Source organism: Leptinotarsa decemlineata, unplaced genomic scaffold, assembly GCF_025532065.1.
Source record: "Leptinotarsa decemlineata unplaced genomic scaffold, Ldec_3_MD MMD2_P_RNA_scaffold_11, whole genome shotgun sequence".
In the NCBI taxonomy this organism is placed as follows: Eukaryota; Metazoa; Arthropoda; class Insecta; order Coleoptera; family Chrysomelidae; genus Leptinotarsa; species Leptinotarsa decemlineata.
The window spans coordinates 5,517,083-5,532,246 of NW_027412525.1; the positions used below are offsets into that span (position 1 = coordinate 5,517,083).

The following is a 15,164-nucleotide window of genomic DNA, read 5'->3' on the forward strand; positions in this document are numbered from 1 at the left end:
TATTTTGTTTTCTCTAAACACTTTATACTGGACGCCAATGACTGTGATACCACATTACTCCCCCCTCTGACTGAAACTATGGATGTCACTATCCTTTCAGAACGGGTGATGTAGTACCTTTCCATAGTAACTTTGTCCATTTCGTCTTCATTTTCAGTAGTAAGATTTTGACGGCCATTTTTTTTTATATATAGTTCATCCTGATTCTCTATGAAAGCTGGTTTGAGTTTCTCTATGAATATATTTTTTCTCAATTGTTGATTAAAACCGTGAAATATTTATCATTTCTCTTTTATTTTAAAAATAAAAAAAAAACAACGACACGCGGTGTTCCCAAGCGGTCACGCATCCAAGTATAGTCGAAGTAACCGATATAGTAATCTTAAAGGTGTCGGCAAAGTTAAAGGTCAAAAAAACCAATACAAAGGAATTAAGCCGCAACGAATTAGTCCACGTGGACTGAAGAATTGGCGGTTCGTATTGGATAATTTCTACTAACCGAGTTTTAGGATTGGCTGAAGAGTCATAAAATTAAATTTGAAGTCATGTTACGGTGACCAACAGAATCTAGCGGTAAGTACCGCGTTGTGTGTGTTATTAAAGGGAAACTGCTGGAAGGTAGGGGGCACTATATCTTTTACTTGAACTATACTACCAAATATAGTGATCCATCCATTATAAAGAGTCCTAGCCACTGTTTCAGCACGTATGACTTCCACAGGGAATAGGTCTACGCATGTTGAACAATAAGAGAAACCATTTGAAGGTGGAAAATTTCCGACGATATCAATATTAATGTATTCAAACCTTTAGTTTGGGATATTATTTTTTTTCTGATTGATTCGGCCGTTACTCGATGAAGATCCATAGTAATTTCAAAAACCACGCCTTTGTCAAGTGATTCAAATCTACTGTGCTAGCGAAACATGTTGTGATATATTTTTCAAATGAAGTTTGTGGAGATCAAATCTTGAAGTGTAGTTTTTGAAAATGGGATATTATACTTGCCGACAGGACTAACCGCATGTTTATTCACTTTGGATTTTTGACAGGGGATACAGTTTAGATAGAACCTATTCTCGAAGATCTTTTTTAATTTTAGGCCAAATATATTTACTTTTCACGAGTTTTATAGTTGATTTGATACCAGGGTGAGACAGGCTGTGCAATTTTTTGAATATGTCTTTCCTTAAAATTTTTGGAACATAATAATATGGTCTGATATGATGGGTAGAAACATCACAATAGATTTTACTGTCATTTCTATGCATTTGATTTTTTTAGTTTCTGAAGTTTATCATCTTGTTTCCATTCATTTTTCCATTTGGTAAGGTCCATAAAATTTTGTCGAGTTATGTCCGAAATTCTTGATGAGGCGTCAGTAACAATATATTTGGATGCAGAATTATGTCTGATGATCGTTAAAAACTGACTAATGAAATGCTGGTACCGAGTTTGTCTGGGAGAAGTAGTTTCTGGTTTTTTATTAGATGCAAACTTCATAGGTTTAGCATCAGAATATATTACAAATTCACGTCCATCAAGCATGAAACGAAAGTGTTTTATTGACTCATAAATCGCGAGTGCGATTTATGAGTCAATAATTTTGAAGAGAAAAATGCCAATGGTTTCCAGTTTCTCTGCTGAAGTTGTTGCTACTTGAAGCATCCACCATTAATGCAAAAGAAAATGATGCGGAAAGGTGGGCAAGTAAGACAGCGTTAGCTATGGCTGCTTTCAGTTGCACAAAAAAAATCCTGAGCAGCATTCCACAATAGTTTTATTGTCTTTGGGATTACCTTTTTGGAATACGTTCAGTGGGGCTTGAATCTCAGCAGCTTTCGGAATGGATATTCTATAAAAGTTCACCATTTTTCAAAACCTTCTAAGAGATTTTTAATCTTCTGGTTATACGGTTCGGAATATAATAAAAAAACGGGAGAAGTTACTATGTAGAGACGCTGTGTAAAATGAGAATGATTGATTTTTTTTCGAGTTGAAAAACATCTAATGACAAGATTGAAAAGATAATTCGCTAGAGTTAACAGAAATTTTCATTTCCTGGAGGGGATAATCCTTATCAAGATTTGCTTTCTTGCTTGTACTTCCTTTTGCAACGTGATATAGTGGGTTATCACTGGACTTTCATATATAAATTACAACCAACATACCGAGAATCAATACAACTAGAGATTCCAAAGTGGATATTTCAAGTTTCTTGGATCGGTGTTGTGTTTGTGTTTCAACTATTGTGAACTGTAAACATGGCTTTCTCGTTCAAGGTAAGTTATATTTTTATAAATCGCGTAGATATATTTGTTTCCTATTAGCCGATGTATTTGAAGGAATAGTTTTTCGACATGTATAGTTGATGAGATTTAAATGAATATTTTTGTTTCAAACGAGGAACTTTATATAGGTACATTGGAAAATTGTTCATTTTATCTCTTTCTATAAAATAATAATGACCTACGAGCCTCAGTTTGGATGGATAGTATAGATAGGCCTGAAGCTATTTTATAGCGAAAAACGTGTTGCGTTTTTGTTGAATTGTGTAGTGAAAATCTCACTATGAAGTGTTTTTTGAACATGGATTACTTTGTTCAGTTATGATGTAATATAACTTCCAAGAGATTACTCACTAATGGAAAATTTGTGTCTAATAAAGTTCAACGTGTATCAGCTATGGCAGATTCAAATTTCTAATAATTTCATTAAAAATCTTCAGCCTGTCTGTAATTTAATCAAAAAGTGATGTTTTCATTATTCGAATGATTCAAAAATGGGATTTTAAATTATTTTTGAGAATAAAATTTCATTTGAAACCATGTATTCGATATTTGACAGTATATTTCAGACATATTTTTGAGCACCAATTTATATGAATGAACTACTGGGCATATATTCTAAATGGATTTGTCAATTTCAGTAATCAGTGTATATAAAATTCCAAAGCTATTTAGAATATCTATTCCTATTGAATAACAAAATTAGCCATACTTTCGATGATCTATTCAATAAAGCACACAGATTCAGATGAATGAATAATAACTTTTTCGATTGATGACCTATTCAATTTGTAGAAATTCATATTGAATATAGAATATGTCATTTCTACTAAGTTTATCATTTGTTACGACCGGTTTTGGTTTGTTAGGCCATTTTCAAGTAACTTTTGTCTAATTTCTACCAAGTTTATTATTTGTAAGTACCGGTTTCTGTTTATTATACCATTTTCAAGTTACTTGAAAATTGTCTTATAAGTTACCATTTTCAAGTTACTTCAAAATGGTCTGATAAAACGAAACCGGTCGTAACGAATATTAAACTTAATAGAAATTAGACAAAAGTTATTTTCTTCATTCTATTTTCTATATGACTAATGCCTGAAGTGCACGACAAATTAGAATTACTGCTTGAATTTTTCTTCGGACGTCATCTTGCAATTTTCAGAAATATTTATTGAATAGAAAAATAAGGATATAACCAATAATGATGTTTACTTAAGAATTTATCTGGAAGTCACAAGTTGAAATGATTCAATTAATTAATGAAATTAAAAAAAATAGTATACGATGCAGTTGAAATAAGAATAATTATCGAATCGAACAAAGTTCTGCGTTTCGTAATAGAATTGTATGTGGCAGTGGCTGACTTTAGGGGGAACATGATTATGAAAATGTCACGCGAAGTAATTTGGTTTTGGAGAATAATGAAATAAATATAAATAGATTAATAGATTATTAACAATTCATTGACAAACTATTGCAGATAGAACAGCTGCCGGACCGAGTCATGGCCGGTGAGAAGCCCCCCTCAATACAATAAGTATGTATGTATGATTTCTCCCACCGGCCATGACTCGGTCCGGTAGCTGTGACAGGCTGTGTAAAACATGAAATTGTAATAAAAGCATAAAAAGAATCAACGAAATTTAGGAAATTTTTCTTCATAATAAATTTGGGTAACAAAATTGAAACCAGGAAGTATTTTATATAACAATAAACAAAAAGATAGCAAAGAGTTACTTTCATTTAGATTTTATATTTTTATTTATTATTTTTATTATCGGATGCATCAGTAATTACTGTGGTTTATTGTAGAACAAAAAAATGGGCATGAAAAATAAGGTACATATGTTTCCGGATGAAAATAAGGTATCGATTGTGGTTCCATGTCTTGTGGTAGGCTCATTTCGGTTATTATTCATTTGTGGTTCTAATTTACCTTGTAGAAAGTTTACCAAGAGCTGTCCATTTTTAGACATTTTTAACATTTTAGAAATTAACATTGAATTCTTTTGCTAAAATTAGTGGCAACGTATGATAGATTTCTCCTAATTCTTTAGAGACTACTCGACCGTAAATGTGTGCTCGCAACTCTGCCTCTCTCTTGCACCTATAGTAATATACGAAACGCAACTCTACCTTTCTATCTTCACTAGCTCAAATCTTCCTTTCAACTTTGGATCTCCCTCTCAACTTTGGTTCGTCTTGTCCGATCACACTTTTCGTAACACCCTCTTCACGCATTCACAAGCTCACCCGATCACACTTTTCGTAAAGCTCTCGTCATGCATTCACGTCGGCCAAGACCGTGCAGAAAGACTACGTGCTGAAGCCCCATCGAAGTCATCTTCGCATTAATCAGGTTGGAAAATATTGCCTTGCCCTTTCAACTAAGGTTCGTCAGGAGGACGAATGATTCAAGACTAAAAGTGTTTGGTTGCGACATAAAGGTCAGTGTCCTTTGCCGCTCTGGTCCTGTGTACCTATTCCTGACTGGGGTATTGGATAAACAAACTATTCTTTTTAACGAACGTCGTGGGGCCTTCACTCAACTGAGTGATGGGGGATTCAGAATCGTGTGAAACTTCCCAGACTAAGATGTTTTCATGAATTTCAGCTGATTCGAAAACTCTCTGATTCCTCAAATGAATGAACTGCTGTATAGTCGACCTCTTCAAATCTCTGCGGATGGCTTGAGCATTCGAAGAATTTTATTTTGTAATCTTTCAGGAGTGCAAAGATTTGACGTGGCGGTTTGTCTCCAAGCGCCTGGAGCATACATAACGACAAGCTTGAATTGTATAGTAAAACTTTACTTCTAATGTTGAGCTTTGACTGTCTGTTGACCAGAGGATAGAGTCTGGGTATCCTCGACTGAACCTTGCTCTTGATGTCAATGTGATTTTCCCAGGGGAGTCGGCGATCTATCCTTGAATCGCTTGACTCGCGGTTGTCATTCGATCTTCCTGTCTGAAACCGTGACCCTTGTGTCTGGAGAAACGTTACGTCTCCCCAAGTCTATCGCCAGAGTTTTATCTGGGTTCAGCCGAATCTTCCAGTCGAGGTACCCGCTTCCGAGCCGCTGAAGCCCCAGCGAACGCGAGTTCCTTATTTGTTGTTCTACAGGCGGAGCGATACGATCTGACCTAAATAACACCTCCTATCTCACCGTCTGTATATCATATGGAATTTCTTGATCGAGTTTTTCATGGTTTTTTGTTGGTTTTAGTGTATTTTTATTTCGTGATTCTGTTGTATTGATTATATAAAAATTAGTAATATGGGGTACCCCATATTAGGAATTGATAGGTACCTCATATTACGAACAAATTAGATTTTTGAAAGGGGAATGTTTTTGAAAAAACTGATGTTTTCTTAAAAAACCAAAACCATTTCCATAAATTACGCCATTCTATATTGAATGATATTATTAAGTTTTTAAAAACTTACCTTTAAGTTTCCTTAAATATTTAAAATGCAACAGTCACCAGAAATTGTTATTCATAAACAAAATTACCATAACCTAAATCGTGGAAACGCAACACGAGTTTGCTCCAAAACGTGAATGGGCGCTTTCTAGGAAGTCGGTGGTTAGTTTTTAATGTTCACAATAGGTGTCGAAACAAGTACTTGCTTAAAATTGAACTACCCCATATTAGGCACTACCCCCATATTAGGTGACTTTCCTCTATTAATTGTAAAATAAGGTTTTCTACCAACTTTAGTGAATGGAAAATTTTAGAGAACTATAGAATGGACTTCTAAGCATAATTTTTTAAATATCTTGCTTAACTAAAATTGGTACTATTTTTAAACAGAGAAATGAAATTTGTAATTTCATTCATTTATAAAATACTATAACGATGAAATAAAAAAAGTCATATTGTACATGTTAAGTGTCATTACCAATACTCGTTTATATTTCGGACTCGGCTCTAGGACAACCTGATTCGTAAAACAACTCATCGTACTGTAATAAGCGATCTACCGGATTTATAACATGAAATACTATCATAGGAATTTTTATACTTCTTTACAATTTGCATAAAATTTTTATAACGTTTCAACAATTTTTCTTTGATATTTTTGAATGTAAATCCTTAGTAAGACTTATATGGCATTAGAAAACAGAATAACTTTTCGATTGCTCCAGGCGTGAAGTACAGTGTCAAATTATTCTATTCTTTGATTTCAGTTCTAAACAAAAATGTATATCAATTATAATAATTATGTAATTTTTTTTCAGATATTTGAGAAGCTGTCGATTATCTTTTTATTGATAACGATAGTAAATCATATCGCAGCACGACCTGGAACAGAGTGGGTTTCAAACCATGCCTGCCATAATGCCGATGTAAGTGTTGACTATAATCGGAATTTTGAAATAGTATATTGTGCAAGAAATACAGAAACAAGCCCATTCCATAAAATGTGTGAAAGTTGCATCATGCGCGAATATGATTGCGCAATACACAAGTGTGGAATAGAAATGATCATAGAAAATGTATAGAGTAATACTTTTTCTATGATCAAATTAAAAAGATAATAATTCAACTTCGAACTACATATTTTACAACTTTAAAGCTGATTATGACTGCGAAAATGTATAATGTCAGTACTTCAGTTAGCAATATTATTGCTATTGTGTTGAATTTCCAATGACATTTCAGAAATAGATAGTACACTAGTAGATGTTATTTCGTTTTAAACTGATTGCAAGACTTTATTTGCTAGTGGCATTATGCTTAAAATTGACTGTCATCAATATATCTATCTGTCGTTATTCTTAATACCCTGCCCTAGCAGTCTACAAAAAATATGACATTTTCTGAGTTGACCATAGAAAAAATATATTTCGAATCAAAATGCTTACCTATCACACAAACTCATGCATCATATCTATTTTGAAATAATTTTTTTTACCAATCAAATAAATGGAAAGTGCTAGTGGGTTGAAATATCAAATGCCATTTCATCATTGGTAACATAAGTATGTAATTGATACTCGAAATTTGAAAGAATATTCAGATTAACTATAGAAAATGAATAATTTTTATGCATTGTTGCAGGAAAGTAAATATTTCGAAGTGAATGCGAAATATTTTCTTAGTAATCTTCATGTTCCAGATCTATTCCCGTACTGAAGAGTTTTATACTCCCATAGTTAATTCAGGGTCTATTAATGAAGTTGAAGATCCACGTTTGGATATTCATCAACTTTTTCATTGACCATAAAACCCAAGTGGCAACTAACTCAGTTCTTCACGGCATTCCCATACCTGTCTTGATCTTTCTATCTTATATCTCATGACCATAAAGTTAACAACTTCATAATCATGTATCAAGATGTTGTAGTAGAAAGCCATAAACTTTCTTTCCCCAAAAAAAAAGTTAACAACCTTTTCTATTTTCAGTCTACCAAGAGAGAAATATGCCAAAGATGTGCGAAACAAACCAAATCACCAATAGTTTATCCTATGTGCTGCAACGAAGAAGATGAGGTACACAATTGGTGCTACAGATATACGAATTATGGAAAGGTTGCCTAAATATTGAAATTAATGACATATGTGTTATAGAATATGTGATATCTATTCTTCATGTTTTTCTGAAAGGAATATAGTTGAAACAAATTTTAGAATTAGAGTAATGGGTAGCTATTTTTGTAACTACTTACATTTTGTGATATGCGAGGACAGTAATGATCCAAAGACATTATAAGTTGTGAATCGGGTAACAAGGGATGGAAGGCCTAATTTATATTATCTATCATGTCATTTTACTCTGAATCAAAATCAAGAACCGTTTGACACAATGTTTTGTCATGACAGTCCTTTTGCTTTTCAGTGTCAGTTTGATGATACTTCAAACAACTCGCAAGCGTACAGAAATAAAGTAAAATACAAGTGTAACTTATTATATAACTCATCTATTGCATACATTTCCATTTATAACTTTCAACAATTTCTCATTTGGAGAGTATTCAAGATTTGATATTAATTTTAGTCGATCATATAGTTAGTTTCATGGCTGTGATTTATTTGTATGTATGTTTGTCTGTAGGAATGAATTGATGAACTCTCAAAAAAAAAAAAAATGCTATCAATGCAAACCGATTGAATGTTATCTCACTTTATTTATGTAATATATTTATTTCAAATTTTATAAAAATATATTATTGAAAAAATAATAATATTTTTTTTAATAAAAGTAAAAATGATATTCTAATTACCTATCTGAAAATATAAATAATTCTATACACCATATACCTACCCACAAGAATAAAATAACTATATCGATGGAGAATATGCTGAAGTGTAAGAAGAGGCAAACTCAAAAGTTCACTCTGAAAAGGTATTGCAGTTCATAAATTTTGCCTATAAATTGAATAACCAATCGATTTGGCTCTGTTAACTTGTGGAAGATTATACACCCAAAAAAAAGTAAGATTTTGAATATGGTCAACCAACTTGATGCAAGTATAGAAAATCTTAACAAGTGTGAAAAGGGTCATAGTCTCGGATTCATTCCAAAATTATATTATAGACAAGAAGTTACGATAAAATCCTTTTTGCCCTGCTTGGAAACGGTGATAAAGAAATCATCACATTATATTGTCAATACTGACAATTTATATCGACAAAAATATTTTCCATGTGGTTGTGCTATTGTGTCAACGAACTTACTTGTAATGCAGGGCTTAGAAAATCTAAAATCCAAAGAGAGTCATGGACCAGATACTCTTGGATTTATTTTAAGTTACAATACAATTCTGGTGATGAAGAAATCATAACATCATATGGACAATTCAAAGTATTATATTATCAAGTAAAATTTCTTTGCTATAGTGCCACAATAGTATGAAATTCTAGAAAAAAACATCGATCCTATATTAGAGAAAATGGAATAGGAATGGAAGGGAAACAGAAATCCTTCCAAGTTTGATGTGGAAACTATAGGAAAGGTGAAAACCTATATTTCTTAGTAATATATCACATCTTCCCAAAAATCCGCATACTGCATAGCCAATATATTTCATGAGTATTTGGGAAGTTTCAACGAATTAAACTACGCAGACATGAGTTTGGAAGATAATTATTCGAATTTCATCAAGTATCTGTCAATCCCATCATAAAAATGAAAATTGTATATACAAAATATTTATTCTTGCTGTTATGAATATACAGGGTGTCCTAGAATTTATTCAACAATTGATATCTCCGTTATTTGTAAATATGGAAAAATTAGACAAATACACAATAGTATATTTCACTTGAGTCTCCCTATTGATATAAATACTGAGAGGTAATATTCTTTATATTTAATTGAAATACTATGAAGTTATTTTCAACCAAATATATAAAACTGTTTATTGGTCTACATGAAATACAGAAAATGTTAATACATGAAAATCGCAATTTATTAAAACATAAAATTTCGTTCTGTAATACAAAGGAAGGTCTCGAGAAATAACTAGCCATCATCAAAAATTATCTTCAACGGAATGGTTACTCCAAAGTGCTGGTGGAACAGATTTTGGCTAAAAGACAGCAAGATCCTTGCAAGGAAGAGAAGCCGTCTCAACCAGTACTTGCACTTCCCTACATCAGAGGATTGTCGGAAAGGATAAGAAGAATTGGTTTCAATTACAACATCGGAACCTGCTTCAGATACGGAAATACCATCCTTAGCAACCTCCAGAAAACCAGACCACCAAACTCGGACTACGATTCCAAGAATTGCATTTACCGGATACCCTGCGAGTGTGGAAAATCCTATATCGGTCAAATTAAGAGGTCATTGAAAGTCTACATTGCCGATCATAAGGAACGCACAAGCGAGGAGAAACCAGTGAATTGGGAATAGCAGAGCATGTTTGGACTTATTTGGTCCCAGCCTGAGATGATCCACAGGGGGTGAACACTGGTATAGAAGGAAATTCAAAGAAGTCACATATACTTTGCCCAACAACGCATTCAGTCAAGAAGAGGAGATGGTGAAAGTACTCGTATGACCTATAGTCATCTCTCGGAGGAATAAGTCCAGTCATCACCCGAAGACGATTGTGGACACTAACAATCGAAACGTCGTGAAGTAACTTGGCTTGAAATCTTTTAATTTTCAATTCTTTTTTATTGTATTTTATTTATTTTATTATAATTTCATTGGGGGGTTTTTTTTGTCTAAGATTGTTATTTGCAGCTATTCATCTTAATTTTATTAATTCTATCAGGGATTTCAACTCATTTTATATCATATTAGATAATGGAGGTCCAAACCAATGAAATTCATAAAATTTACTATCTACAAAATCAAATTTATTGTAATAACACAAATATGAACGAAGCAGTTGTGGAATACCTGGCAGGCCAAAAAGGTAATGCCAGCTCCACCAAAAAAACTTTGTCTGATATCAACTGTTTACAAACAAAAGAAAGTAAAAACTGATTCAGCTAACATCATCTCCACAGTTAAAAAAAGGAATTCCAAGGGGAACTCTCAACAGGTAAAAAAATGACTATCAAGGACATTACTGGAAGTGACTACCAGAAATAAATTAAATGATATTATCCACCTGGCGGATAATTCACGACAAACAACGTCCACCTCGATCAAATCGACTGCTTCTAGGAACAATACATGGAAAATCATCACTTCCCGTAAACGATACCCTGCCAAAGTGATTGTTGGTAGCAGTAATGTCTATTCTAGAGCAGTAAAAGGAGTGCCTAAATTTGTAGATCTCCGTATCTACAGACTGGCTCCCGATACCACCAAGGGAAGTATGTCCCTACTCAAACCGAATTTTCCTGAGGTAAGTTGCGAACCTCTGAAATCACGGTATCCTCAGGTGTATGTCTAATTCAAGGTAAAAATATATGATCATCACTTCAACAAAGCGATGAATCCAACCTTGTGGCTTGAAAATGTATGCTTTTTACCTCAAAAGAATGGAACGGCAGCTCAAGACTTAACACAACAGTTTCTGATCCCCAGCTGTTACTTCTCAGTATACAGTGTTTCACCTTATTAAATTGGTAATATTCTAATGGATATCAATTCCTTCAAAAATATATGTTTTATTTGTCTGACAGAGTTATTGAAAACTTACATCTCATTGACTGCTATTGTAGAACTTCAGTCAGATGTGGTGGTGTTGGAATCTGGGTTAGAAATAATATTGAAATGAAATGTATTGACATCAACAAATTCTGTTGCGAAAAAGACTTTGAAGTCTCAGCATTCTCATATGAATCTAAAACAATACACTCTTCACTTTAAATTTCTTCAGATCTCCATCTGGGAATCTGCAAACAATCCTTGAAACACTTGAAGATGTACTGAATTAATTTTTCAAACCAAATGTTTAGATTATGATCTGCAGCGACTTTAATATCGATGCAAAAACATCAAATAATGACTATCTAAAATTGATGAATTTTACTAATGACTGGATTTCCTGTATTCTTGACAATGCCATATCAGACCATAGAAGCGTCATGTGGACTTCAATATCGAAACTCCAAACAGAGACCACCATCTCATTACAAAAGAAATTTCTATGATATGTCAATTGCAAATTTTTCAAGAGATCTATTGAATGAAGATTGGTCTGGGTATATACGCGAATATTGATGTAAATATGGCGTTCCATTCCAGTCTTTCATGGAAATTTTTTATACTACTTCAATATTAAATTTCCATTGATGAAAAAATATATATTAAATGATGTAGGCAGTAAACGGGTGAATAATGAAGTACGACATTCCAGTGAAGATCTGAAAAATCTTCATTTCCTTTCCCAGACTGACACCTGGAAACTTGAATTATTATATACCATAGCTTGGATACGTGCAATAAATTCTAGCCTTCTATCGATATCTGGGAGCCGCAAATCATGCATCAAATGACTTTTGAAAGAGCGGTAAATATGTAAATATGCACGGTGCTAACACTTCAACTAAAATTTGTGCATATCGCAGAACATTTAATGTGTTAGGAATCGCACGTTGAAAGGTAAAACCACGTTAATACTTGGCTCGCACAAATTTCGACTTTTGACAGTTGTTCGTAGAAGGGGCAACAGCTGGTTAATGGAAAAACACACAATAGACTAATAGGTTGTTAACTCTATTTCCAGCTGTGTGCTTAAATAGATTTGTAATGGAGGACTGAAACTGAAGCAAAAATCTTTTTTGTACTTCTAAATGTTTTATGTTGCTGATAAGATTATTATTTGAGTGCAATTTTTTTATCAAAATATCTACACTTGTATAAAGTTCTCCATTATAATTTTTATATTTTTTCAGATTGTGGAAGGTAACAATTACCCAAAAAAAAAGGTCGATAAAAACAGATTTTTTCCTCCACAAAAAATGACTTTCGTTGAATATCAAAAATGATTTATAACAATATCAACAATGACAGGAAGACTCGAAGAGAGATTTAATTTTTTTGGGGTGCCATTGCAAAAACTAAAATAAACAATATTTTATTGAGAATTGGTTAACGTGGTGTCGATCATGTTCTCAGGAATACTTTTCAACATCTCAAGTTGAATTTTTTCATTCCCGCATCTCTTTTCACGCCGAGAATATCACGTGTTAATTGAATTCTGGAAAACCCTGAATAAAAAATGATGGGCGATAGTATTTACAGTAATATGTAAACACACAATGAAATTTTTCTGGGGATGCCATTTCAAAAAAACAAGGTGGGGGTGTAGTTTCTTGAAACTGCAATGATGACGATTTTGAAATTGATTTAGGAAGAGCACTATGACATTTTCGAAACACTGGCTTTGTTTGATTTTTCTAGCTTTACAAATAAGAAATATATCACGTTTTCACTAAATTCTGGGACATTTTGCATAGGGATGACACAGATTTCTTTGTTGCTTATTTCAAAATTCATTGAGGTCCGAATCTACTCAATAATACAAGAATTCGTGATTCATTCAGAAAATACTGTGGTTTTCTCAATGTTTTCTCTATTCTTTATTTGCTTCCAAAAGAACTTCCAAAATTATTTTAGATCATTGAATGTTTATCGTTACCGATTTTTATGAGATCGAATGTTTTATGTATTATAAAGTTTATTTGTGGATACTTTTTTGGACCTCTACTTGTTTGAACCCTATTAAAAATATCAACTTCAAAAATATTCACTCCACGTGACAGTTTCAATGAGAAATGTTAGACAATTCGGGAAAAAATCCATATATTTCGATGACGTCTCTAACTTCATCAAGATTATCTACAAAGTTCTACGAAAATGATTTCGGATATCTAATAATTCATTCTACATAAATATTGAGATATAATAAACTTGATGAAGTTCGAAAGGTCGGCGAAAGATACTAAGTTTTTTCATTGAATCGTTTGATTTTTAGCGAAATCAGTCTGTCATTTCAAGGAATCGTTTTCAAATTATCCGTTCAGATTATTGCATAATGAAGAGATCACAAAAGTGAACGAATCTCCGTACTTTCTCTTCTTGGACGATTACTGTAATTCAACAAACGGATCACGTTTTTTATTAAAAATGATTGTTATTGTTGTTCAATCGGATTGTTGTAGAATTTTAAATACAACTTATTGACTATTTTTTGATTTCCTAATCAGAGGAAATCTTCTACACATAATTAACACCATCTTAAAAGGAATAAAACAAATCAGGTAGATATATAAAAGGTTATATAACACAAGAATTTCGTTTAGCAATTTGAAAAGTCTCCATCCATTTCAATAACCAATGAAACAATTCATATCAGATAAGTTGGTTCATATACACAATTACATTCATTGATATGATCCAAGTTCTCTCTTCAACTTTTCGAAATATAGTAAATCTTCAGATTTTATGGATGGCTTGACATTCATCATAGCTTCCCCAAAATCTTGAAAATTAACAATAACATCTTGGCCGTATTCAGAATCGATTTCACCTAAAAACAGAAAACATTTATGCTGAATCTTTAGTAAACACTCATAAACACAATTACTTGAAACTTCAATATTTTCAATGATATGACAAAACACAATTGAATAATTTAAAAAAATACTTTTTCCAAAGGATTTTTTTCAACACTGAGAAGAGGAATGACTTATTTTATTTATTTTTTGTCATACCAGATTATTAAAGTTGCTTTGCTGAAATATTGTAAAGAAATGAATCTTTCAATAAACCAGCATTTTTATATTCTGTTATCACAAGTAAGATATCAAAAATACGCAATTCATAAAATTATAAAGAAAATGAATTTTGTTTTCAGAATTTAAATTCATTACCATCTGAATAGAACAGAAACTTTCAACAAAAAATAAATCTATAGCTTAAAATCTCATTATCTAAACGAGACATTGTGCTTACATTCAAACATAACGTTCAATTACCGTTTTCAATTCTCTTGATAAGTCTTCTCACAGCCGATGACCACGCACTAGAACAAATTCCATAAAAATCTGCCCCCGTTATATTCTTCGGACTGATTTTCACAACTTCGATTAAATTGACATCATTCGAGAGACTGAATCTAAAATAAAGAAATTCAAGTCTCACTCAATTGGTTGGTCTACAACCTCAATATTTTACTCTGTGAGTAATCCATTGTATTTCGTCAAAATAATTAAAATTTTATACAAATAAACAATACTCACATCTAAAATAATGACAATAATTTCTTCAATGTATGTATTGAAAATAAATAATAAAATAATAAATTATATAGAGGAAGAAATATAGAATGGTTTTCATTTCAGATATTCAACAATAAAACAAGATTTTTTTCCAATCTTTCAAATATATACAATCATTGTAATTTTTAGAAATGTTATAATGGACAAAGGGGACGTTACAGGTTACAGGTTGTCTGAA

At 32.5% G+C, this 15,164-nt stretch overlaps 2 protein-coding genes across 4 annotated transcripts in view; one reads left to right on the top strand and one right to left on the bottom strand.

Moving 5' to 3' along the window:
* The first annotated feature begins 2,123 nt into the window (after window positions 1-2,123).
* LOC111513065 (uncharacterized) lies at window positions 2,124-8,481 on the top strand. Its single transcript, XM_023169230.2, has 3 exons — window positions 2,124-2,282; window positions 6,535-6,642; window positions 7,703-8,481. Exons 1-3 carry the CDS (start codon window positions 2,265-2,267, stop codon window positions 7,835-7,837), a joined length of 261 nt encoding a protein of 86 aa, XP_023024998.1. The 5' UTR covers window positions 2,124-2,264; the 3' UTR covers window positions 7,838-8,481.
* Window positions 8,482-13,967: 5,486 nt separating this feature from the next.
* The window catches only part of Pex6 (peroxisomal biogenesis factor 6), a 32,595-nt gene continuing 31,398 nt past the window's right edge, over window positions 13,968-15,164 (bottom strand). For 2 of the 3 annotated variants that reach the window (XM_074170361.1, XM_074170348.1), the window contains 2 exons: window positions 14,684-14,823; window positions 13,968-14,235 (listed from right to left, as the gene is read on the bottom strand). In XM_074170361.1, coding sequence (XP_074026462.1) covers window positions 14,090-14,235; window positions 14,684-14,823 — 286 coding nt within the window. In that variant the 3' untranslated portion in view covers window positions 13,968-14,089. Of the gene's footprint in view, window positions 14,236-14,660; window positions 14,824-15,164 lie in introns of all 3 variants that reach the window. The other variant, XM_074170354.1, reaches the window with a different exon arrangement.

Excerpts from the sequence above, each read along its gene's own strand:
- LOC111513065 (XM_023169230.2), top strand. Across the intron at positions 6,643-7,702 it reads ATGCCTGCCATAATGCCGAT|TCTACCAAGAGAGAAATATG; the intron begins GTAAGTGTTGAC and ends TTCTATTTTCAG.